Source organism: Typopeltis vanoorti, chromosome 6, assembly GCF_054136105.1.
Source record: "Typopeltis vanoorti isolate ZY-2024b chromosome 6, IOZ_Tvanoo_1.0, whole genome shotgun sequence".
NCBI classification, from domain to species: Eukaryota; Metazoa; Arthropoda; class Arachnida; order Uropygi; family Thelyphonidae; genus Typopeltis; species Typopeltis vanoorti.
Genome location: NC_143554.1, coordinates 72,529,704 through 72,556,244, shown reverse-complemented (window position 1 = coordinate 72,556,244; position 26,541 = coordinate 72,529,704). Strand labels below are relative to the sequence as shown.

The window sequence follows — 26,541 nt, the reverse complement described above, 5'->3', positions numbered from 1 at the left end:
CAGTCTCCAAAAGCTAAATAGGGTAGAAAGTCCTCACTTACTCCCTATAAGGGAATAAAAGGCGTTAGATTATTATTATTTATTATTATTAGTTTAATATATCCTTGTTTGTTTTTATTAACTGTGATATATTGTGTAGTTGTAAATTTAACTTCTCAAAAATATATTATTTCATGCGTATGCTACTGAGAAAGTCCTTTTCCGTATTATAATGTGACACTGCGAAACCATATCTTGAAATATGTTTCGTTTTGTTCTGTTTTCATTAACAACCCTGTTTATCATGCCATACTATTCAGTTTTCTTTTGTATATTATGCTCACTCTTATATAATCTTTAATATCTGAAGAACTGAATTTTCATTAAGACTATCGTTTCATTACTAATAGCTATTTTATTTCTTAGTGCCCTGATGCGAAAGAGAGGGGGCGCAAAGACACACCAGTCTTTGATATTGATAATCGATTATCAATATCAGAGATATTGATAATCGACATATCAATATCTCTAAAGCGATGGGAAGATTTCGATAAAAAGAAGTTGGTAAGGTTACCACATACAGAATCGGGTTGTCAGAGATTTTGTGCTCTGCGATGAAAGACATGGGTTTACTAAGTGGGTGGGGGGGGGTTGCTTGGATAATTTGCTCACGTTATACACTTATAACAATATCATGGTTGACTTAGACTAGGCGAATGGTTACACTGTGAGAAGTTTGGACTTTGTCAAAGGTTTTGACAGGCTGGAGCACTGACGGCTGTTGCATAACTGCACGATATGGAATTGGAATATAAATGACCATTTGGGATAAGAGGATCGCTGTGTGACAGATATTAAAAGGAGGTGTAGAAATGTGGGTCTCCAAGATTTAAGGCGAGTAGCGTTGTCCATCAGGGATCGGTCATTGGTCCATTGTTAATCAGTCTTTATATTAATAATATCATTTTTTCTTCGTGATGTGAAAAATAATATTCAACTCTTTTGACACCAAATAAATTTATCTACTACTCCTACTAAATCGTGGATTAGGCCTATTGGGGATACCACGTTAAAAAAAAGCGCACTTGGTACTCTACCTCTGAGGTGGTGTGGAAAAGAGTACACCTTTCATCTCTTTTCTTTTCTATCAATTTTCATTAAAACGGAAAAGTCAACAACATTATTCAGAGACGCTTTTCTGGTTGCGTGTTTTTCATTTATTTATTTTTTATGCGTATATGTTCATGAAAATAGTGAACTATCTACCTTTGCTGTAATTAACAGCTAATAACCTTCTTTTACAAGTCGATATACTTCAGGGTTGCTACGATTTCTAAATCTCCCAATAATGAATGAGTAGGACTTCAAAAAAAAATTTCATCTTTCTAACTGCAAAACGTGATTTGTTTAGAAAGAGCACGAGATTATTATACGTTCACGCGAGTCTGCATTGAGATATTGTTTAGTCGTTTGATGAAACTTTTTTAATTGAATAGTTTCATTTGTTAAAAGATGTTTGAAACGATGTTAGCTCTCGATGGTTGATGAAAAACATCGACCCAATTTTAAGGTAAGTAAAATAGAAAGTGTTTAAGGTAAGTAAAATAGATACTTGGCGTTTTAAATTGCTTTGAAGATTTTAAAATTATATTCAATACCATGTATTATTTTATATATTTTTATATATTTTATTTATTCTTTTATATTTTTCCAACTGGAAAGTTGCATCTGCGATTACAACACAATCTAGCGGTCAAAACTATAAGCACGTCTGTTACTTTTATTCAAAGGGGCTGTCCTGTAAAAAATCAGCCTAACTAGCTTAATTAGCCTAAATAGCACTGAATTAATTATACTGATCAGTGATCACGTATAAAAATATCAATATGTAATTCAATGCTAAGTAGTAGTAGTTTAAAATTAAAAAGTAAATATTAGAATTAAACTCAATCTTGTTAAATAGAGAATACATAGAAAATGATAGAAATATATCAAACATTTTGCTGTGTACGTTTTACACGTATTTAGTACATAGGTGGGCAATTTGCTGCGAAAGTTGTTCCGTAGAAGAAGGCGAAGTTCACACATGGTGGAACGTTTATTTTTTATGATAAAGAAGAAATCATTAAAGAAGGCAGCTAACACTAAGAAAAAGGAAAATTTCTTTCTTGTTGAACAGCAGAGCAAGAAATTATTACATAGGTGTTGGGAAAATTTTGATAAAAGAATAAAGCTAATTAATAACAAAGGAAAATACCTGCCGGATTTCTGTTCAGGACAAATATTATTTATTACTAACAACAGGTAGCAATGCGAAGATGTGCCAAATTGACATGAAGAGAAGACAGGATGAATAAGAAAAGTCTCATTTTCTGTGTTATTGATAATAGCGATGTCTTCATGCTGGATCAAAGGAAAAAGACTATCCAGAGGATTTGAAATAGGAAATAATCACCATTTAGTTTGAGCAAGACAAAATGGAATATCGTACTGAAAAGAAGAGCGTGTATGGTTTTTCAAACAAGTTGAACAGCTTTCATCGGTGCTGCAGACTTATATAAGCAAACATCATTCAGGAAAAAAAATGAAACAGTTTGAAAACAAGAGCTCACACTTGGAGATTCAGTGAGGATTCTCTAGAAAACATTGATTGATACAGCAAGAGAGAAAGTAGTGGAAGTTACCGCCATGGATAGGAAAGAAAACTTAGCGATGGTCAGCTTGTTATCTAGAGAATACAGAAACTTATAAGAAAGCACTGCATAAAATTACCAAAAACGTAACTCATTGTGAGTCTTTTGTAAATGAAGAAACATAACACATCAGGAAGATAAAGACTATTGGAAAAACTTACAGAATATCGTGAAAAGACTCCTGTAAAAGGAATCGGAGATTAAAAAGATGATATGATCATTGAAGATAAAAATATTTTAAAAGATTGGGGTAAACATTCAAGAAAAAAAAACCGAAATCAGTACGTTTCAGTATCTGAGGTGGAAAAAGACCGAAATGCAGAAAGATAAATAGGTGAGAATTCTTTATTTTCTCAAGAGTTCTCAAAAAGTGAGATCTCTTTAGAATATAAAAAAGTTGTTTATTTAAGGATCTGGAAAAGGAGTAGGACAGCATGATAAAAGAAAAACTTCAATATTCTACAATTACATGATATAAATGAGGCGTAATATCGTGCGAGTAATACATAATCTATATTTTCTGATTAGTGGTAAGACTCCAAGAGAGCAGGCCATCTAACTTGACAGGTATTGAAGAATCAGAAAAGGAAGCTGGCAATCGAATTATAGATGGTGACGGTAGACCAAAGGATGGCAATTTATTTAGAAGCTCTGCGACAGTCAAAAGTGACGGCATAAGTTTCTCTGAAGCATTCATAGCCCATGTCCAGTAGTGGGAGATGTGAGCGTGGAGATTAGCTGGGAATGTTGAGTGGCGGAATCCACACTTGTGATCGGTGGTTAATTGGTAGGGCTGTAATCACTGGAGCTATTGATGAATCTTTCCATTCTTTTGGAGAAGAATGACAAGATGACGATTGGTCAGCGGTTTGACCGTAGACTCTCTCTCTCTCTCTCTCTCTTGGAATAGGATGGAATATGTGATTGTTTCCTGAGATTGGGATAAATATCAGCTACGTATAAGATTGTAGAGGCGATGCCGGAGATGAGTGAGTTCTGAAGCGGAACGTTTGATAATAATTGGAGCGATGCCATCAAGACAAGAAGAGGTTTTAGTATTCAGATTATTTAGTCACGGTGCTCAGATTTCTGTATGGTAGTAGGCGATTTCCCTTGTCATAATATCGCGTTCGTTATGTCTGATGAAATGACTTCCACTGATTCTATTTTTCAGGAATTCACTCACCTTCTTTAAAGAGATATTTCAAAAGAAGATGCCAATTCTGTAATTCAAAGCGATATTCTGCCTTGAAAATGTGTGTTCAAAACAGAATGTTTAATTGATGAACTAATGTAGTTTTGCTTTCCACCAATCACTTGCACAACTGTTTTCCTTGTTCCCTTTTCGCATTACTATCCTAGAATAATTCACAGAAAGGACTTATGTATATTTCCCATGCGCGTTTGATACGTATGGAAAATACGCTTCATTATAGCAGAAATGTAAACTTCAGTTTTGTTCGTATCATAAAAATAAAAATAAATAAATAAAAACATCACGATTTCTTAATGTTGTTCGCACAAATTTCCAATACGCTCGAGACAGTTTATAACAATTTATGCTATTTTACATACATTCACGATAAAAACGACTCAAGCAGTCTCTCTAACTTGTAATAACTTGTAATTTTAATTGCTTTTAGCTAGCAAAGTATAATCCTGAAGAGCAAGATTATACATAGGAGCCATTACCACCGGAGAGTGAAGTGAGGTGGGCACTGCAACAGCTATCCAGTAAGAAAGCACTAGGAGAAGATGGAATACCCATTGAGCTTCTCAAAGCCCTGGGAGAAGAGGCAGTTGAAATTTTAACAGCTCATTGTCAGCGAATTTGGATCACAACTAAATGGTCTAGTTCAGGGGATCTCAACCTTTTCCAGTGGCGTACCACTATATTTAATTCAAGATATTAGATGTACCTGTAAGGCAGTGGCTCACGTACCACCAGTGGTACGCGTACCATAGGTTGAGAATCCCTGGTCTAGGGAATGGAAAAAATCAGTTTATGAACCTTTATTGAAGAAAGGCGATTCACGAGAGTGCGAAAATTACAGAACTATAGCACTAATTTCTCATGCAAGTAAAGTCTTACTTAAGATCATTCAGAAAAGACTGGAACCATTCATGAAGAGAGAAATACCAGATGAACAGGCAGGATTTCGAAAATCAGAAGAGATCAAATCGTCAATGTGAGATGGATAATAGAAAGAGTTCAGGAATATCAAAATAATGTCTACCTTTGTTTCCTTGACTATAGTAAGGGTTTTGACTCTGTAAATCATGAGAAACTGTGGAATGTATTAAGAACAATGGGAATACGAGAGCATTTTATTATTCTTCTGAGGAATCTTTATGATGAACAAGAAGCTACTACAAAAGGTGTGACACCTTTTGGCAACTCGTATAGGTAGATATGACGTCTGCATTGCTTCAACCTTGGTATCACCTCCGGGTCTGGCTCCAACTGAAGAACCTCAATAAAGGTCGAAACCGGTCTGGGTAGTGTAGTGACCTTTCCCATAATGCATAGAATTACCAACCTGGTGCGAAAGTTATGGATGTAAGCGAGTCAATTAGAATGCAAAAGCAGAGGGTGAAACAAGTAATTCCTTCAAATCCTCTCTGATAGCCATTTTGTATCCTTTCAGATCATTTGCTCCTGCTACTACTATCAATTCTTTCACCTTTTGCTGAAATAGCATAGAAGTAGGGCCAAAATTGCGAATGACTTTATGCAGGAGGATTGATGTGGAATTTGTGGGTGTGTGGAGTGAGTTCGATGGGCGAAAGGATTTATATAAGATGGATGGTTTACATTTAAATGTATTTGGTGTACGGAGACTTGAAAAGTGGTTGTTGAATGAAGTGGAAGTGGATGTGCAGAATCAAGGAAACTAGAGTTACTAAGAAGGGGGGGGGGAGTAGATATGCAGACTTTAGGGAGACAGTAAAGTGTATGAATGTGTGTAATATGCCCGAGCGAGTACGAAGGATAACAAATCAAAATGGGATAGTTAGTATAAGGTATCAAAATAACGGATGGGACAAATGGGCTTCTGCAATTCATGTATACTAATGCCAGAAGTATTAGGAACAAGAGGGAAGAATTTTTTGCTTTGGTTGACTCTTCCTGGCCACAGGTTATTGGCATTAGTGAAACATGGCTGACAGAAGATGATATTGTCAGTGGGATTGAATGTGAGGGGTATTGTGTGTTCAGGAGGGACAGGGAGAACAAAATGGGGGGGAGTGTTATTGGTGACAGCTGATGAGCTACAGCCAAGGAGAATAGAAGTGGAACTGCAGGATAGAGAAAAGGGCATATTTGAGACTATTTGGTGTGAGATTGATACTAGCAGAACAAAATATACAGTTGGGTGCTGCTATAGACCAGGTGATGGAATCGATGGTGGAGATAGGATGCATAAGCAAATTGAAGAAATGAGTGGAAGGAGGGTAATTATTATGGGAGATTTCAACTATGGTAACATTGATTGGAAGGAAGAGAGAACACATGAGAGGAAGGAATTAAATTTTATGCGTTTATTAAGGGATAACTATCTGCGACAGCATGTAATGGAAAATACTAGGGGTCAAGGAGTGCTTGACCTAGTAATTGCATCTGAATTTGGCTGTAACGAATATGACCACGTTGCCACCAATTGCTGAGAATGATCATAGGGTCTTGACTTGGGAGGTGGCTAAAGGTGTGGAATTTACAATTAAGACAGGGTACATGTGGAATTATCGGGTGGTAAGTATAACAAGCTTAGGAGTTTGATTGGTTCAGTGCCATGGCATGTAAAACTGCAAGGGCTGGATGTTGATAGTGCATGGGAGGCGGTTACGAAGTGTTTGCAGGAGGTAATGGCTGAGTGTATACCTAGAGTCAGAATAATAAATCAAGTAGGGGTTAAATGGATTAATAGCACCATTAAGCTTCAGTTGCAAAAAAATAAACAACTCTGGAGGGAATTTAAGGAGAAAGGTGACCGGCAGGCACATGAACGGTATAAAGCGAAAGCCAGAAGGGTAACGAGTGTGTGGTAAGAAAAGCAAAAGCGGATTATGAATGAACATTAGCCATGCAGGCTAAAGAGAATCCCAAACAGTATTTTCGATATGTTGCAAGTAAAAGAAAAAATGTATATGGCAGAATGATTTTAAAGAATGCCGATGGTAGGGAGGTAACCGAATCAGTTGATATTGGAATTACTGAGCGAGCACTTTGCAAGAGTATATCATCCAGGTGATGACATTGCAGGAATGAATGAACCAATAGCTTATACGGGAATTGTGGTGAATGAAGTGGAGGCGAATAGTCTATTACAAAACCTCAATGTGAATACATCTGTGGGATTGGATGGTATACCAGCTCATGTCGTACGTGAAGCGGATAAAGAATTGTCAGTGCCCTTGATCATTTTGTTTAATTTGAGTCTCGGGGTTGGGTTAGTACCGAGGGGGTGGAAAGTGGTTCCATGACTGCTGTTGTAAATTACCGACCGATCAACATATCAGGAATCGTTGTCAAGGTCTTGGAGAAAATAGTCAAGAGGAAAATACAGGATTGGATAAATGAAAATGGGATATTGTATGGGGGACAACATGGTTTTGTGAAGGGGAGATCATGCCTCAGTAACTTGCTCACGTTTTATAACACAGTAACTGCTGAACTGGATAAGAGTAATGTGTTTACAGTAATTCTACTGGACATTGCTAAGGCCTTTGACAGGATACCACATGGAATTCTAATCAGTAAACTGCAGCATAGGGGAGACGGACATAGATTTGGTGAGATGGATAGGAGGGTGGTGGATGGAGAGATATCAGAGCGTGGCTTATTCAGGAGTAGAGTCCAAAAGATGGCCTGTGCCGCAGGGTTCTGTTCTTGGACCACTGCTGTTCAATTTGTTCATTAACGATATAGGAAAGGATCTGAGAGGACGTGTTAATTTGTTTGCTGATGATACAAAGTTGGGTAGAGCAATAGTGAGTGCACAGGATGTCAAAATTTTGCAGGATGATTTGGACAGTTTGGAGGACTGGGCTAAGGAAAATGGATGTCAATTTAATGTGGCAAAGTGTAAGGGTATGCATTTTGGGGTGAAAAGATTAGCAGCAGTATATCACATTAGTGGAACCGTACTCCAGGAGATTGACGAGGCCAGGGATTTGGGAGTGTTGGTGGGTAGGGAGTTGAAGTTTAAGGGGCACATTGAAAAAGTGGCTAAATCAGCTCATCAAATCACTTGGTTGCTGAAAAATACTTTAACAAGCAGAGACAAACAGGTTATTGTTGCTCGCTCTGTATCGAGCCTTGATAAGACCCCACTAGACTAATTTGCTCAGATATGGGGGCGCAAGGGTTTCTTCTTGATGGGGAGGAGGTGGATAGGATCCAGAGACGAGTGACCAAGATGATAGCAGGTCTATGGAATGAATCTTATGAGAACAGGTTGAAGATTTGCAAAAATTGGTTGATAGGCAGAAAAGGGGGTGATATGATTGAGAAATTCAAATTACTGAAGGGTTTCTATAAGATTAATTCAGAAGATATTTTTGAGAATAGGACTGGTGGTGGGAGGACTAGGTTGCCCAGCTTCCATGGATGGGAGGACCATCCATGGAAGCTGGGCAAGTGTGTGGTTATCAAGGGTGTTAGAGCTAAATTTTTTACTTGGAGAGTTGTGAATGAGTGGAATAAGCTGCCAGAGTCTGTTGTGGTGCCTCGACTGTGAATTAGTTCAAGGCGAGGAATGATAGATACTGTGTGAATGTCGAATAGTGGTTCTTGACATGATGTTATGGCCTCCCTCGATGAGTCTATGGACTCCTTGGAGTTGACCGTAATAATAATAATAATAATAATAATAATAATAATAATAATAATAATTACACATGTCCGCAAGGAGATGTGCTTTGCATTATGAGATACTAAGGCAAGTGATGTGAAGCTTTGTCCACCTTTTCCACGAGTTTCCCCAGTCCTGAAGAGACTTCAGGTGCAAACTTTGTTTGCTTACACTTGGAGAAAGGATTAAACTAAAATATAATTTATTTGTTTATATTGGTTTGGTAGCATTTCAGTAAAGAACTCATTGGCTGTCACTACGTTGCTAAAGATTAAAAAAGAACCCTTTGTGTATGTAATAATTTCGATATGCATTACAATAAGCATTTCAAGATAAATTCAAATATTTTATTTCTTATTTGTACCGATCGTTTTGTTGCGTAATAAGCAAGGGCGTAGAATAACAGTTTATCAGAAAAATATTTTACTTGTGATTTATGTCACTCTATCAAAAAAGATAGTGATCTTATAGTGCGTTAATATCGTGGATAAATGAATATAAACATATAAATGAATTTTTTGTTCTTTATATTAAATATTCTAAGTGGCGCACTTACCTAGAAATAAATATATAAATAAATAGATAAATATAGTGTTTAGCATTCTTTTATGGTTGTCGAAATCTGTAAATATCGCTACAATTAAATAAATAATTAATTTTTGTATTATATATAAAAAAGAAATTCGTAAATTCTCGTAACTTTTTATGAAATTCTGTTTCACTCCACCCCCCCTTATTTAAATTATGCTCATAAATTTATTAATTAACGCAAAACCAAGAAAGTTATTGTACATTAAATGAAAGCCAAACAAAATAACTAATGGCTTGCTGTTTATATTTGATGAAGTCAGCTGTGCTAAATTTGGTTCTTATTTATCGAATGCACTTAACCACACACACACACACACACACACACACTGGTGTCCACAACCAAAGGACGAACACTATTTCTGAAGATTACAACCACAAATTCAGAAGAATCTGCTTGTGGCAATTTTTATAACTGACAATTTCGACTAATAAAGCTAAGCTGGTACACGTCATATTTTCTAATCGCGAGGAAAGGGGGTCACATGGTACCACTCGACAAAATTAAAAGAAATAGGCTGTGCTAATTGAGTTGTGTTTGAAGGAAGCTCTTTTCGTGAAGGACTCAAGTTGCAAACTTAAATGTCTTGCAATGTCTCAAAGATATCATCCAAATGATTTCACTCTGGAAAGAATTATTAGGAAGCTTGAAGTAAAAGGTGTGATCGATGAGTGTTTGATAAAATCGTGCTTTCCTGGTGCGAAAATTAATGATGTTAGTGAAGCAATTAGAGCACAAAAGCGTAGGCTGAAAGAAATGATTGTAGTGGTCAGAACGAATGATTTAAAAGACAAAAAGTATGGTATGAGAGAAGACTTGGAAGAATTACTGGAAGTAGCCAAAGAAAAGAGTGAGAGAGTTAAGATAGTGAGTCTGTTGCTGCGGTATGACAGAGTAGGGCTGAGGAGGACCATAATAGCGAATGGCTGTATGCATAGATTATGCAGGAGGCGTGATTGTGGAGTTTGTAGATGTGTGGAGTGAGTCTGACGAACGAAAGGACTTATGCAAGAAGGATGGTTTGCATCTGAATTTATTTGGTGTGCGGAGACTGGAAAAGCTGTTGTTTGAAGTGAAAGTGATGTGCGGGATTAGGAAAACTCGAGCTTTTAGGGAGGGGGGGGATGTTGAATGGAGATACAGGAGGGACTGGGGGGGGGTGAATTTTGCACTTCATGTACACTAATTTCAATAGCATTCGGAACAAGTCAGGAGAGGCTAGAGGTGTATGTCATTCCAAGGAGGGGGAGGGGGGAAGTAAAGTTTGGGCTTCTTCTTTCATGCTTAAAATAAAGGGCGGATTGTGATCTGATGGCAGTGATGTTAATAAGCTGGTGTCACTCCCTTGAAATATGACAAAGCGATCAATGTTTATGGCAGATTGTAAGTGCCGAATATTTAGTTAAAAGCCGGACAAAGAAATGCAACATAGCGCTAACGTCATAAGGTAATTTTATTATATATATCACTTGTCATCAAGATGTTCTGCAATATCTAGTAAAGTAATAATTTTTTTTATTAAAAAACACTTTCTTATGTCTTCTATACATATAATAATTACATTATAATATTATAGAAATTACAAAATTTAAAATTATAAAAAGTACGTACATTTAATAATAATAATAATTATTATTATTATTTTATTTTATTTATTTTTTTTTTATCGATCTGTTAAAATATTTACACGTACAATAAGCATCTCGAGTGACGTTGCAACTTATAGCTTTACAGAATTCAGCACAGAGTGCTACATTTTCTACATTGGATTTCAATTAAAATTTTTAAAGATACTTTTTGCCTCTGTATTATGTATTTACAACACATGTTCTTCTAATATTTACAATAAAGATTATATAGAAATTTTGAATATAGAATATACATAATAATGATAATAATAATAATAATAATTTATTTATTGTTTTTTTTATGTGTCAGATAAATTGCATACATAGATGCGGTAATAATTATATATATATAATATTTATAACACATTACAATTGTGAATAACAGATACTTGCAAGTTAATAATTTTCTTCCTCGAAGCCTAGCAGAGCTTATCTGAGGAAGATAACAGATGATAGATGGTGGTGGTGGTTTCTTGGTTATGTTCCTATACTGGTCACAAGCCAGGTGTTGCTTTTACTATTTGTTGGTACGTGCTTGGAAGACTTCAACTGCTATTACAGTTTAACTTTTTTTTTGTGCAGATAGGGTTGGATTTAGACATGGCATGTTTGTTTCTTTGTGTTCTTGTAGTGATGGTTTTTTGAGAGGGGCTTTGTCATTGGTTTGTGTGTGTGTGCGTGTGTGTGGGGAGAGAGAAACAGGAATTGCTCTAATTTTCATTCTCGCTATAATATTTATATAGCGCCTCTTTCAGCTCTTTGTATGTTCCTAGGTTTCTGTTGTGGAACGGCAGTTTGTTTATCATGTCAAGTACGTAGAAGTTTCGGGTGGCTTTGCCGTAGATTGTTGTACTTATATGTTATGTAGTTTGTTGACTGTGGTCTTGTTATTTGATATGTTGTTCTGGTTACTCTATATGTTGGGCTGTAGTAGTGTTTTAACATGACTGTGTAGTGGCGTAAGTGTTTCACCTTAAATATTTTGTGTTTTGTCCGTGCTTCCTGCATAAGAGTGGGTTGTTCCCAGAATATCAGTTTTATCATTTTATCTTGCAACCATTGTAGCCTGTTAAGTCTGTAGTCTGCGCAGAATGCGTATGATGTGATTGCGTATCTTAAAATGTTTTCACATAATGCTTTATAGATTAGTAATTTTATGTGGGTTGGGGCAATGTCTTTTAATCGGTATAGTTTGCTTGCTATTATCCTAAGCTTGGTATGTAGGTAATTTGTATGGCTATTCCTTATTATTAATATTATTAATAATAATAATTTTTCAATACTTTGTGGATGAAGTTGTCATTCATAAGCAAATGGGGTCGGCATTATTCAAATACATGAAAATAAATTTCGAAACTTCCTTATCTAAAAATACCTTGAAATTTTTTAAGTATTTTTTTCTATCGTTATTTAAATTCAACTTTTATCTGTCTGGATTGAGTTAAGATGGCTCAAGATTCTTTTGAATTCATTATGTTTTCATTGTGATCCTTTAGTACGCAGAAAGTCCTTTCTAATGTTGACATGATAGTTGCGTAAACGTATACTCTATGCAGGGGCTTACAATTAATTGTTTATTGTCAATTAATTGTAGTAAAAACTTCCTTATTTCATTTAAAAAAAACTGTAATCTATCTGAAATCAGTTGTTTTTCTTTGAAAAATGTATTATAAACTTTTGATATGCTATTTATTTACTTGTATTTTATACACCTGTTAAATGATATTATATGTAAATATATTAATTGCTTTGTCATAAATGAAGTCATGGTTCTCGATTCATTCAATCCAATATCCTTGGAGGGTAATGGATAGCAATGCTGTAGCCAATGAAGTTCTAACTGAGGCTCGGCTATTGCTGTTACCCTCCTGCCATGATCAGAGCTTTAATAGCTCAATAACACCTTTCCATACACTGTCCTCTACAGATAACGGGGAAGATGAAAAGCAATCTTGCTTCGCCCCTTTAAGCCAGTCCTTATAAGGACTATAAGGATGAAGTCATGCATTACAACGTATACAGAATAAATGTCTCAGAATCTCAGAATGATCCTGGGCGCCCCGTGATTCATGCGAACTGTCCAGCTACATCGGGACACAAATGTCCTCTTTCACACTTTCATGCAGACTATATCAATCAAATTCTTCTCAAAAGCATCTGTGCACCCTAACAAATTGATCAAACTGGCTGCAGATTATGACGCAATGGATTATTTCAAACATAAAAGATCTAAAGCCATTCTAAACTTCAACACTGAGGACTAATCTCCTAGCCCACTCAGGGCGAGCAATTAGCTCATAAACTTTCTCCATTCACAGTTTCTCTCCAGATAGCGGGGAATATGAAAACTTTTGCTTCACCCCTTATGTCAGTAAAGTTGATAGTTGATGAAGTCATACATTTATGGCAAAGCAATCGATATATTTGCATATGAGATCAAGTCATGCAACCCCGTGTGGTGGCCGGGATAAAGGTAGCTCCACTGCAGCCATGCATGTCGTACGAGGCGACTAAAATGGGTACCCAGGAAGGCAATGCTGTAGCCAATGAAGTTATAATTGAGGCTTAGCTATTGCTGTTACCCACCAACCATGATCAGAACTTTTAGCCCTATATTACCCTATCCATACATTTTCTTTACAGATAACGGGGAATATCATAAACATTTTTGCTTCACCCATCAAGGAAAAAAAAAAAAATGAAGTCATGCAAATATTTGTAGTATCAAACAGGAAAAAAGACAGCACATGCAAACATGAACGTTTATATTTAATAGTTTTAATTTCCAGTGATGAAAATAATATTTATATGCTAATAACAGAAGATGCTAGATATATAGCAATCGAATTAAGTAAACAAATATCAAATATTAATTAGTTTTTATTATTCTGGTGTTGTGAATTGAAACCGCATCCTTTACCACAAATGAAAGAACGACGATATATTGCGCCCTTCGACTGCAATAGCCCTCCCCCCCACACACACAAAACCACCAACACCACCAACAAATAACTAGAGGAATCTTTGATGGGTTTTTTCAATTGAAGGTGAGTTAGCCGATTCCATAGGGAGGTAGCAGAGATTTTCCTGCCTAAAACTCGCGTTATTCCTTCCATACAAACAAATCGGCCATGAGAACATAATTTAGAGATAAAAAAAATATTAGTGGTGAGCAGTAGATGGCGTTGTGTGTAGACGATGATGAAAGTGCCGTTCTGTATAGTTGGTGGATTAAGTGGTGCAGACGTAGAGTTGTAGCGTTCTTCCTCGATGAGACTTTGGACTCCTCAGAGGTGCACGTAATAATAGTAATAATAAACTGAACATATTTACAGCTATGTTTACCGAATTTTCCCATATTGTTGCCTATAATCTCAAACCAAACACTTCGTTTCAATGAGGACTTTTTTTAATATTTTGAGTAGAGATTATTTCTTTTCACCATTAAACTTATATAAATGTATGGATCTATAGAAATTGGTATATGAAGCGAATCGCTAATTAGTTATACATCTAAAACGAAATATCCATTTAAAACATTTACGATAGAACGTGCTAAAATAAATATTTCATAAAAGAGATGAAAAATTTGATTCCTAAAAGGATATTTGAATGTCATATATCATGAGCAAGGTTTTATTCATACACGTCTTTTCATATGCAGATTCCCATTTGCATAACCTTTATTTTCAGAAATTCTGTGGTTTATGATCTCCGGCATTTTGGTGATGATTATTTTAGGCATTTGGGTACTCTATACCCTTTTCGTTTTCATTCTTTACTAATCTTCCCATTAAAGACCACTAATTCTTTCAAATACTTTTTATAATCTGTTGGGTGAAATACATGCACATCAATAATCTTCTTCTTCAATTTCTCAGATTTCTGTGGATGGAACCAATAACTAGAGAATGTACCAATTCTAATGTGAAACATGTATTCAGTATCTGGAGAAAGGGTCAAAGAGGTTGGGACGTGGAAAGAGGTCGTATGAATGATCAGAATCATTCAAATGAAAATGGATATCATTTAAGTACATCAAAAAAGTGGAAGTGGGCATAATGTATTCAGGATCGAAAGCCATTCTCATGAACACCATAAATTTTGAAGGCGGACATCATAAAAGCAAAGACCGATGTCATTCACATGGAAGAGGTCATAAAACTGGAGGACGACATCATTCTGATGGAGAAAATCATTCTGATGGAGGACACCATTCAAGTGACCATTCAGGCGGAAGTGGATGCCATGATTAGTCTTTCGGAAACTCAGCTTTAAGCTCATTTCTGTGTGATTTTATGAGGTCATAATCTGTTTAAGATCTACTGTGTAAAATGTGCAGTAATATGAAATTTTGTTGACAAGTTTCCATGTGTATTAAATGTTTTTTTTTTTTTTTCTGAACACGTCTCAGTTATAAATTTTTATACGAATGGTCTTAACCAAAAATTGTCACTAAGGAGCTATTTTTATCTGCCATTTTGTCTTTAATTTTGCAAGCCCTCATACTATAACTTCATTAATAGGCATTTAATTGGATTCAGAGTAGAATAAGACTGTGACTTTTATTAGATCAAATGGTTAAATAATCGGAAATAGTTCATTGAAGATGGTATGCATCTGAATAATGATGTATCTACGTAGTTGAGTAAGGCATTAAATTATTGAGGTTTTAAAAAAAAAAAATAGATAAGAGACAAAAGAAATTTCTGATAACTGACTGAGTGTGCGAGTGAAGGGTACTGTACATTGCAGGGTCCCCGTGTTACATAGATACGACTTTGTTAGTACAACCGCAGCCGGCCTGCCGCTGAGGGGGTGGGAATGTATTTTTTGACTGTAGCAGTGTGTGCTCACGGAGCAAGCATTGTCTGCTTGCGGGATGAAAAACACCAAATAAACTGGAGGGGGGGGGGGCTGCTGTCCACGTCCAAGACCGGCTAACTTGACTATGACTGAGAAAGATCCTTAAGCTCCTCATGTCGACGACGGAATCGAACTCAGGACACTCGTTTAACCCAGGGGAGAAAAACCTGCCGTCCACGCCCAAGACCGGCTAACTTGGCTATGGCTGAGGAAGATCCTTAAGCTCCTCACGTCGTCGACGGGAATCGAACCCAGGACACTCCTTCCCCAGGCATATGGTTGCGAAGCGCACAGCCACTAGGCTAACCGCTCGAACAACGTTTGGATTAATAAAAGGAATTTCGATATCAATATTCACCTTGAATTGGATCAAGTTCTTATAAACGAAGCTTAAATGATTTATATGGTTTAAATTAATGAGTGGAAATTAAACGATATATCGTGGAGATTTTTGAGTCTTGACTTGATGGTAATTTTATCAGAAGATATCCAATACGAAAAAATAGAAGAGGACGTTCTTGATTATCAGAGAGGATCCAGACTATCAGATCAATGATATATTGAATATCTATTCTGACACGACGAAGGCAACGTGTTCAGTGGTTTTAAAATTTTCGCTATTCTTCCATATATCCTTGCGCTCCGTTTCAACAGAAGAGATTATGGATCCTATAGCTGCTAAACCCATTTTCGATGAAGCCATTTGATGAAAAATTCTCATTCCTCTCTATTACGGACTGTGAATTTCCGAACCTTAAGCAAAAATTTTAAAACCACTGAACATTTCGGTTGCCTTTCGTCTTGTCAAGGATAAATTTCCAATTTTCTCGTATTTCCTGAAGACAGACTTCTTTCTCTGGTTTTTCAGATGTTTACTCGATTCTGTGGCTTATCATATTATGGACAAACTGGAAGATCTGTTTTTATTCGTCAAGAAGAACATAAGTAATATATCAATATCATGAACCTGAACAGTCGGGATTTGCTGAACATGCCCTCTTCACTAAGCATACAGTTCATCATAACAAGACAGCAATCCATCATAAAAGTCTACTTCATTAAATTACATGAATAAGGAAACTTGGGAAACGTTGTTCTGATGGTCGAAGTTTATCTCCTTTATGGGAGATAGTACTTCTTTTTTTTTAAATAAGCTAATCTTTCCTAGCCTTTATATTTAATTATATATAATTATGTTCAGTTAGAAAAATATTGACCATCTTTTATTATCTTACAGTAGCTACTAAGGTGGCTTATTATTAGAATTTCTGTTATGGTTTCTAGTGAATTGCTGTTCTGTTTCTACTGAAGATATATGTCAGTGAAACCTAGGCAAAAATCTTACTAATAATCATCACGTTTTTCGAAGTGAATTTTATCGTTTTTGTAAATCATTCTTAATATGCCTAGTCACGGAACAAATAACATTCACTAAATTTCTGATTAAAGACGAAGTAAAAATCTGAATTACAGCTAGCTATGGATGATGATCTTAATTCGAAATGCTTTTGTAGATGTAGATATACTGGCCAACGAATGGACAACTTTTATTTAATACCGCGTTGGATCTCCTTTAGCCTAAATTACAGCATGTATGCGGTTTGTCATAGATTTCACAAGGTGCGGGAGTTCATCCACGTCCACAACCAGACAGTCCTTTAATTGACACAGATTTGACGGAAGAGCACTTTGCTTCCAGATCTGTTTTTTTTTAACATCACCCATACATTCGCAATGGGGTTTAGATGTGGGCTCTTGGTGGAAATCACTGCCTTGCTCGCTAAAAAATTCTTGCACTTTGGAGAGCAGCGTTCTCGTCCATGAAACAACCGCCACTTGCTAGATAAAAGATCAATATTGCAGGATCGGCAACAATATTCTTACTATCTTACAGCTTACTATCCCTTATCAAAGATTTAATTGACATCGTGATGAAGCCATGTCTAAAATTAGAATAAATAAATAAATCATGTGAAGTATTTCTCTGGCGAAAACAAAACTGAACAGCTGTTGTTAATTGATGTCATGTGAGGCATGTTTAGATTAGATTATCTAGACTATGAACTGCTGCTCATTTCTATATTCATCTACGTAATACAATTTTAATTCCATCCTAATAACAAAGAAATCTTATATATATATGTGTGTGTGTGTGTGTGTGTGTGTGTGTGTGTGTGTGTGTGTGTGTGTGTTTCAAAAATTGATCCCACTCACTCTCTTTTCAATATATTTCGAAAGATCAAATATCAATTCAGACCAATAGTTTCACTTCCTAGCAAGCCAAGTTCATCGAAAATGTTGTCATGACACAAGAACTCCCTCTTCCAATACACGAGAATAAAGTAAGTTAAGTTTTTTAAAAATGATTCATTTATTAATCGCACCCCGGGTTCTCTAGATTGGTCAAATGCATGTACGCTGCTTGAAAAAGAAGTCAATGGACACCATAGTGTCAGGAACAAACTGCCATAGCGTCCCCCCATTAATAAAATGTAGGACCTTCTTTCGCTGCGATGAATGCAGCAATCCTACGGGCATACGTTCCACAAGCGCAGCATAGCCATCAATGGCAATTTTGGACCATACTTCCTATGGGTATGTAATGAGAGATGTAATGGGGAACGGACGTCTCATGACCTCACTCAACGCTCCAGTTCATCCCACAGATGTTCAGTAGAGTTAAGATCAGGGCTCTGTGGAGGTCAGCCAAGTGTAATGGTGTTCGTGTTCACAAACTAGGAAATTACAACAGATGCCTTATCATACGGTTAATTGCTTTGCTGAAAGAGACAATGAGCAGTTCCTGAAGTTTAATGTTCCTGGCAATACAAACAAACAAACAGAGATATGAGTCCAAACAGGACCATGCCTTCACATCGCCACTACGAATTTCATAGTTAGGGTTACTCACTTTGGTAAGGACATCTGCAAAAACCAACACCCGTCCATTTGCTTGATAGAAGGTGCAGCGTGATTCGTCACTCCATAACACAGGTTTTCAAGCTTCCAAGTTCCACTGTGCACTGAAGATGACACATGTTGGTTCGGGTAATGTGGAGCTTGCATATTGCTGTCCTACTATGGAAATCCATGTTGTGAGCTTCGATGGTTTTGAATGATTTTGTGCAGATTGGTGTCCCCGTCGATACCCAGAACTCCTATTAACTTGTCTGCTGACGAATGTTGGGTTTTAGATATTACCCTTCGTAACACCCTGTGATCACGTTCGGTGAGTGTAGTGGGTCGTTCCCTGCAGGTTGAACTTGCTGTTGACTCCCTGCACCTCCATCGTGGTATGGTTTCACTGATTGTTGACCTGGGATGGCCCAAATTGCCGAACAGATAGACTTGCAACATAGCATCCTATCACAACGCCTCTTTCAAACTCCGTTAATTCCCTTGGTTAAGGAAAGGTGGGAAACCATACACGATATGCGGGGGATTAATTAATATTTAACATCACAGATTTTTATTTTATCAAATCAATATGATCTAGTTTCAATTTCAATTTTTTTTTTTTTTACACAGAAAAAACAGTCACACAAAATATAAGTAATATTTTGTGTGACTTAAAACAATCTTAGAATTTTCACTATTTCAGGCAGTAATACTAGTTATGTTAGGAACACAGATGGCAGCAGTTGTTTGATACGTTCGTTACCTGTCGGTCTTAAACCGTCTGTAGCCACGAACTTAGCAACCTGTGACGAACAAAAGTGGAGTTCAGCTGGCTACCAATTTTTAAAAAGGTCGAATTTAAAAGAGTTAAGGTTACTTACTACTCCCTTTGGGTAATAAATAAGTTACAGGATTTACTTTTAAGTATTTTATTTAACAATATTAAAAATTGTATATAAAATGAATAGTAATGCGTTCACTATAACGATTTGTGAAAAGGAGAGAAATGAAAATATTATTAGTATAGGAAAGCAGAATTCTTTTTTTCTTCTTTTTTCTTGTTTATTAATCACAGTCTCATCCACCTAAGGTTGGTAACTAACTTAAGACGCATCGACACATTATGTTAAATGACTATAATATTCATATTAATATCATTCTGTCGATAGTGAGTTTCGCATCTTATGCAAATATATACAAATACCTACGATTATATCTATTATACGAATACATTTAAACTTCTTAAACTTTCCTTGATACTTAAGAACGTTCGAACATTTTGGAAGTGTTACTGCTCTTGATCAAATCACAACAGAATGTTAATACTTTTTATAGGGCAGTGTCGACACTCTCATTCCTTCTGCTTCCAGAAGTGGAGGAGAACGTAGTCCTTTTGTAAATAACCACCCCTACGACGACGATGATCATCATCACAGCTATGACGCCAGCAGAAATGCCACCAGAAATTCCAGCACTTTCTATTGCCGATACTGCAATACAAAATAATAAATAGTTATAATATTCAAACAGGTAATCATACATTGATTTTAAACGTCAGATTAACCATTATATTTAAATAAATCATTCAACAAATACGTTACTGTTCACATCTCCACCCTAATTAATAATAATAATAATAATAATAATAATAATAATAATAATAATAATAAATGATGATGATGATGATGATGATGATGATGATAAAGTTGTCTTTTAGTAATACTAAATTTCCAAAAGGCATTTTTAATTAAATAGATACTATTTAATGTTTTAATAATTGAGTGAAATTCAATAAATAATAAATATGAAAATAACGATTTTTTTTTAATTTTAAAATTTTTAAATACTTTTAATCTTTTCTTCTCTTCTGGTCTCCTATATCCAGAGTAAACGATTATACACTATCGTGATCACCCAGGAGTATTTTTCATCGATGGCTGAGTTAATATTCGCTTATTTTTTACTTTTTAGGATTTGTCTTAGGATTTTTTTAAGTTTGTCTCTTATCGATTACAACTGATAATGTTCTCCTCATCGGTAACATTCTCTGATTATCTTTACTAAAATATCATACTTACGAGGCTTTTTACTAGTACAATATTCATCCGACAGGTCGCCGCAGTTGTTGTGACCATCACACACGACCTCCCTCGAAATGCATCTTCCATTGTCACATTTGTATCGATCCGATGCTTTGCAAAATTCATCTGGAAAGAATAAACACTTTCAAACACTATTCTTTATAAAAAGCATTTCTTCAGTTTGATTTTAGCTCAAAATCGATTTCCAATGTTTTAACCAGAAGTTGGTTTTGAACAGCAAATAATTAACCAGAGTTAATTATTTGCTGTTCAACAAAAAGTAAAGGATTGTAAAAATCTATTACTGGACCTTTATGTTTAATTTTTTTGACAGTCTGAGTAAATACACGAACGTCTTGTGGTAGAAGCAAGATTTTAAGTGATCTCACAGTGCAGCGTGAGACTATCCATCACCTTGCTTACTGGAGACCTAATGGGGCATGAAATTAACGATACTTTATCTCTAGAATATGGCTTCCATTTTATCTAACTCACGGACTACAGTGCAATGAACAGTGTCTTCATTTCATGTTTTTCATAGGACCATCAATAATTAATTCAAAATGGATTATTGTTCTCTGAGTTTCTTACATCTGCCATTCTCAGTCGTAATAAAAATTATATTATTTAAATATATTCTAATTTGATTGCTTTGACTGTAATTTCGGTAGAAACAGCCAAGGCTGTGTGAGGAGTATATTTTTATGTTTTCATTTCGAAGATATTGAATTTTCTTAACTCCGTATGAGAGGTTATTTACATCCTAGACGGGTTTCGAATTCAGGCAGCAATTGTCTTTCCAACAGAAAGAATCCGCCTTCGTAGCTCAATCGGTATAAACGAAGTCCTTTCGGCCGAAAGACCTGAGTTCGATTCCCATCTATGATGAGGAACCTCTATCTGGTCTCTTTCGGCTAAGGGTGAGTAAGCCGGTCTCCTACGGATGTAGGGGGTTTTTCACCGGGAAAATCGGGATTTTTCGTTCCTCAGAACAGGAAAACTGGCCCGTGAACACATACGGATCTACAGTGATAAAATACATATTTAATCCCTCATTAGGAGAGCTCAACCAGTCCTAAGACACGATGGAGGAATGGGGTAAACCCCCCCCCCATACGAATAAAATGAAAAAAGAAAACATTATTACATCAATCTCCCGACCGCATTAACAAGCAGCAATTATAAAAGTGATGTTAATATTTAAATTTAAAATACCAATTCTCAGATTAGTTTTCAAACTGAAATAATAATAAATATCAGAGAGAATGTTGATCTCTATCTTTTTTTTTTTATCATAGACTGTGTTGCAACAATTGATTCATTTCGTATGGTGATTCAACAGTCGTGAGCCCCTTTTACGTGGGGGTACGGCAACACTTCAATCCCCCCCCTATTTTTATCTGGTCTCGGGACCGGCACAGCTGAGAGTTCAGACCTATGGCTGGAGGGATTGTCTTAAGTATTCCTGATTGTATCCGTGTGTGTGTTCACCGGACCGGTTTGCCTGCTTGCGAGATGAAAAACCCCAGATAAACTGGTGGAAAAAACTTAGCTGTCCACGCCCAAGACCGGCTAACTTGTCTTTGTCTGATGAAGATCCTTAAGCTTCTCACGTCGTCGACGGGAATCGAGCCTAGGGCACTGTGTTAGATCCTGAATGGACGAATTTTAGGAAATTATTCATTTAGAATCTAACAGGAGAATTCTAGCTAACTTAGATAATACCTGCTCACCAGCAGAAAGTTCTGACTTTTTGTATAGGAAATTGTGTAATAATATATGAATTGTATCAGAAATATTTGTAGTCGAAAACTAAAATGGAGAATTATCAGATTAATGATCATTTTGTAAAAGGGAAATAGTAGTTAAATTTTGTCCTATAAAGCTATCTAAAACTTCGTAAATCGCCAGACAGTAAAAAGCACCAGTGCAAAGGTTGCGTCTGAAACGCACGTGTCGGCCATAACGCTGCAGGGTACTGCTTACGCGGAAAATGACGCAAGCGCGCTTCCCCAGAAGACAGCACCTAACGGCAGTAAGGAAATTGAGGATCATCTTGAGGGCATAAAAATTAAGGATCGTGCGAAAAAGGAGAGAGAGGAGATATAAGGCAATATGCATGATATTGTGGGGCTTTTTGTTCCTGATTTCACCTCGAGGATTCCTGATCAGTTGACGGAGAATGGACGAGCCAGGGTCCTATGATGTCGGACAGCGGACAGTCTTTCTGAGTATGCTGAACAAGATTTCGCGACGAGCCGCACACGAATCATCGACCTACGCAGAAAATGTGCCAGTCGCTGGATGTCCCACTCAAAAAGGAGCGGAGATAACTCTCAGTCGAGGCAGTAATAAGTTCGAGTCCGGAAAAATGTAGAAGGGACGACATAGCCATAAGCCAGGCGCAGAAACAACCGATCGAAGGATGACCCGAACAACACGTGGCAGTTAACAGACCTTCCGAAAGAACTGGGTAATGTAAAGATCTTTGTTATATGTTTTGAAAGAGATAGAAATCAGTGTTAGATTAAGTTATGTGGACAATCCATAGAGGACTGATAAGATTATGTAATTTGAGAGAGAAAAATTCTGTTGAACAAAGAAATGTCAGGAATGAATCTATATGGTTGCATGTGACTGAAATTATATGTGTATTTGTATTTAGTAGATGACCTTTACCAGATAGTAACAAGTTGTAAAATTGCCTTTAAGAGTGGCATGCATAAGAGAATTGATTTACAGTAATATCGTCTTTTAGTTCTAATGTTTTATGTGTTTAGCATTGTGATCTGAGTGCATTTGATTAATTTAGCATTGTGTAACTAGCTTAGCACGAGATATTAACCTATTAAGAGATTTGAAAGTCTTAGTATTTTAATCTAATTTTAGTTGTAATTGTCATTAGTTCCAATAAACATGTTTTATTGCATACCTGGCTCATGCCTGATTTAGAGATACCAAATTACCACTTATAAAATTTAGAACCATAGCGGGAGGGATTTTGATGAATGTGTTTAAGTAATAGATCATTGGCCACGATTGCAATTAGTACCGATATCTATTTAGTGTGTGTTAGAGTGAATGCCAATCAATCTAGGAATATTCTCTGAACCTGAATTAACTCATGTTATAGGATATTGGCTGGTGCATCTATAAAATATAAATTTGCCAGTATTCGAAAAGGAAACATTCCTAGGTAGAGTCGAGTTAGAAGTATATAAAAGAGGAGATTGTATTGCTAAAAGTATATAGACTAGATACATAGAAAAAAAGATAACTAACAATTAAACCCCAAGGTATAACAACTGCTTTCCAGGTATATGGTTGCAAAGCCACTAGGCTAACCGCGAGGACGTTGCAACAATAGGAAGGCGTCATCTTCATCTAAAATGGGGGGGGGATGAACATATATCCCAAGAAAAATGACAATAAAATTCATAGAAAAAAACATATTTTTTGGATTAATTTAGAAGTTTTATTAAAAGATATCAAAATTTATATATATCGTAAATACTGTGGTGTTACAAAAAATAGACACATCAGTAGGATGTGTGTTAATATGCAGATTTGTTTAGATTCGAAAGAGATTGGTTTACTCTATGAAGACAAAGGCAACCAAGAACTATCCTTGTAATTTAGTATTAGCTGTTCAGAACAATAAGCAACTCTTTCTCTCACCACCCAACACGCCTAATTTGACACGTGATGATACTTTGTTTTGTTACCTTCTTAATGCTACACAAAACACCGCAATTATATACAATGTCTCATGGAACAACCAATGAAACACATGCTCAAAAATAAGTTCATTGGGAGATTTCTTTTTAAAAATGATAATACTCTTGTATACAAAGTAGTAATAGTTGAAGAATACATCTCTAGATAAGGGATATCCTGAAGAGATAGTTAGGCTTCTGTTTAAAATCTTAGACCAACCGGATGTCCTGAAGAGATAGTTTGATTCCTGTCTAAATCTTAGACAAACATCGGACTGCCTATTTCTAGGGTTTAAAAACAGAAAATGACTATGCAATTAGCATTTTTCTATTATGTTATTTTTATGTTATGTTTTAGTTTGCTATATTTACTTTGTAAAGCAAAACATAAAACCAATTATATGACTAGCAAGTTTATCAAGAAAAGAAAGTTATGGCCAACTCGTAACTGTATCGAATAAATCAACACCATAATTAAGACAAAAAAAGGGAATGATTGCTAACAGAATTAGCCAAGAATATAGTTTTAAAAAATATTACAAGGCTTAGTTTCAAGAATATTTGAAATAATCCATATTTTTCAAATATTTTCACTCGTTTATTTACCTATCCTTTTGTGTATCCAACTAGTAAAATGTATAATGGTTGATTGTTTTACTTACAGTTGGTGTTGAAGTTTTGGTTTTGAACAGACCTACTTGTATTTTATTTATTTTCTATTATAAAGAAATTGTAGAATTCAACGGCAAGGAAATTCACATTTGTTTAGGATTATAAGGAATATAATACCTCGATAAGTGTATTGAAAGACTTTTCTTACCGTTTGAGTATGCGGAAAACAGCAGTTCGTATCCAACTGAATCTTGAGTTTCATTGGATTCCGTGGCAAAATGAAATTTAAATTCTCCTTCTGAAGCGAATGATTTTCTCTCGTCAGAATAGTCACCATTTTGACACAAAGTTTCTTTTGGAAAACCGCTCACGATCTGTTTTAAAAAAAGAGAGATTGTTAGTAAAAAGTATAATCATTTGTATTTCTAAAAAATGTATTGTTCAGTAAAATATCTGTACAGAGAATTATGCATTTTATGTTGTAGAAGGAGATCCTTACCGTTATGTTGTCTTTACAATCGTCTCTGGTGAAGTTGAGTTTTCTTACAGAAACCACAATCCCATGGACACCCACAGGAACCAGAATGTAAGAGCAGTTCCGTTTACCGTTGTACTTATTTTCGCTTTGAGGCCTCAGTATTCCCACCGAGTTAATTCCAGTGGGCCAAACATAATAACGTTCAGGGTAAGTCCAGTCATTGCACCGTCGATCTATAAAAGCTTTTTTTTTTAAAAAAAGAATCATCAATTACGATATAAATGAAGCTGCAAAAATACAAAGTCTACCTAAATCTTTTTCTACAACTGTGACACGCCCACTAAGAACTAGACGAGAATTAAATACAGTACTTACTTATATTGTAGTTTAATCCGTCAGCGACGTTGTACAGAGTGATTAAAAGAAGCAGCATTACTTCTGAAATGAGCATAATAAAAAAAAACTGATTCTGCTGAATTATTCAAAGAACAGTTCTGGAATACTGTTGGCATACATACACACACACCAAACTCTTATGTTCTAATTCATCAACTACAATATTCTATTGTTGGCGAAATCTCATACATGAACTTCACCCTGCTTACTATCTGTTTTTAAAGATATTTTTGATTAAACTATGTGATAACGTGACATTTAGAAAACAAAATTGTCTCCAGATATTTTCGGTGGAATATATCTGGGGAAAATCCAAATATAATCGGTGAAAAACATGTAATTGAATGATTTGGCTTGAGCTGTGTTTGTATTATTTTGTGCATGTATGGTGTGTTTTCTTGTGCATTACTTAAAAAAATTAAAAGAGTAAAGAAGAAAATGTTGTCACCAGCTGTTTTAATCTGTCCATCGTAAATTCTTCAGACAAAATATCTATTCTTCGGCCTAATATTACTAAAAAAAAAATGGCGAATGATAATCTTGACAATCATAAATCTAATTGATAAAATAAATAAAATATTACTAGGATTATAATAATAAATAATATAAGTAATATGAGAATAAAAATTCTGAAAACATCTTTATTAAATTTGTATTGTTTCGATTGGATGCCAGATATGATATAGTCCTTATAAGGACTGGCTTAAAGGGGCGAAGCAAGAATGCTTTTCATCTTCCCCGTTATCTGTA

The 26,541-nt window shown here is 35.8% G+C and overlaps 1 protein-coding gene across 1 annotated transcript; it reads right to left on the bottom strand.

Annotated features, from left to right (window-relative positions):
• Positions 1–19,593: 19,593 nt before the first annotated feature.
• On the bottom strand, positions 19,594–25,862 carry LOC150105549 (uncharacterized). Its single transcript, XM_090394887.1, has 5 exons — positions 25,771–25,862; positions 25,417–25,637; positions 25,126–25,291; positions 20,587–20,715; positions 19,594–19,998 (listed from the first exon to the last, which is right to left on the bottom strand). The coding sequence occupies exons 1-5, from the start codon at positions 25,844–25,846 to the stop codon at positions 19,838–19,840; spliced, it is 753 nt and encodes a 250-aa protein (XP_090251013.1). The 5' UTR covers positions 25,847–25,862; the 3' UTR covers positions 19,594–19,837.
• Positions 25,863–26,541: the final 679 nt, after the last annotated feature.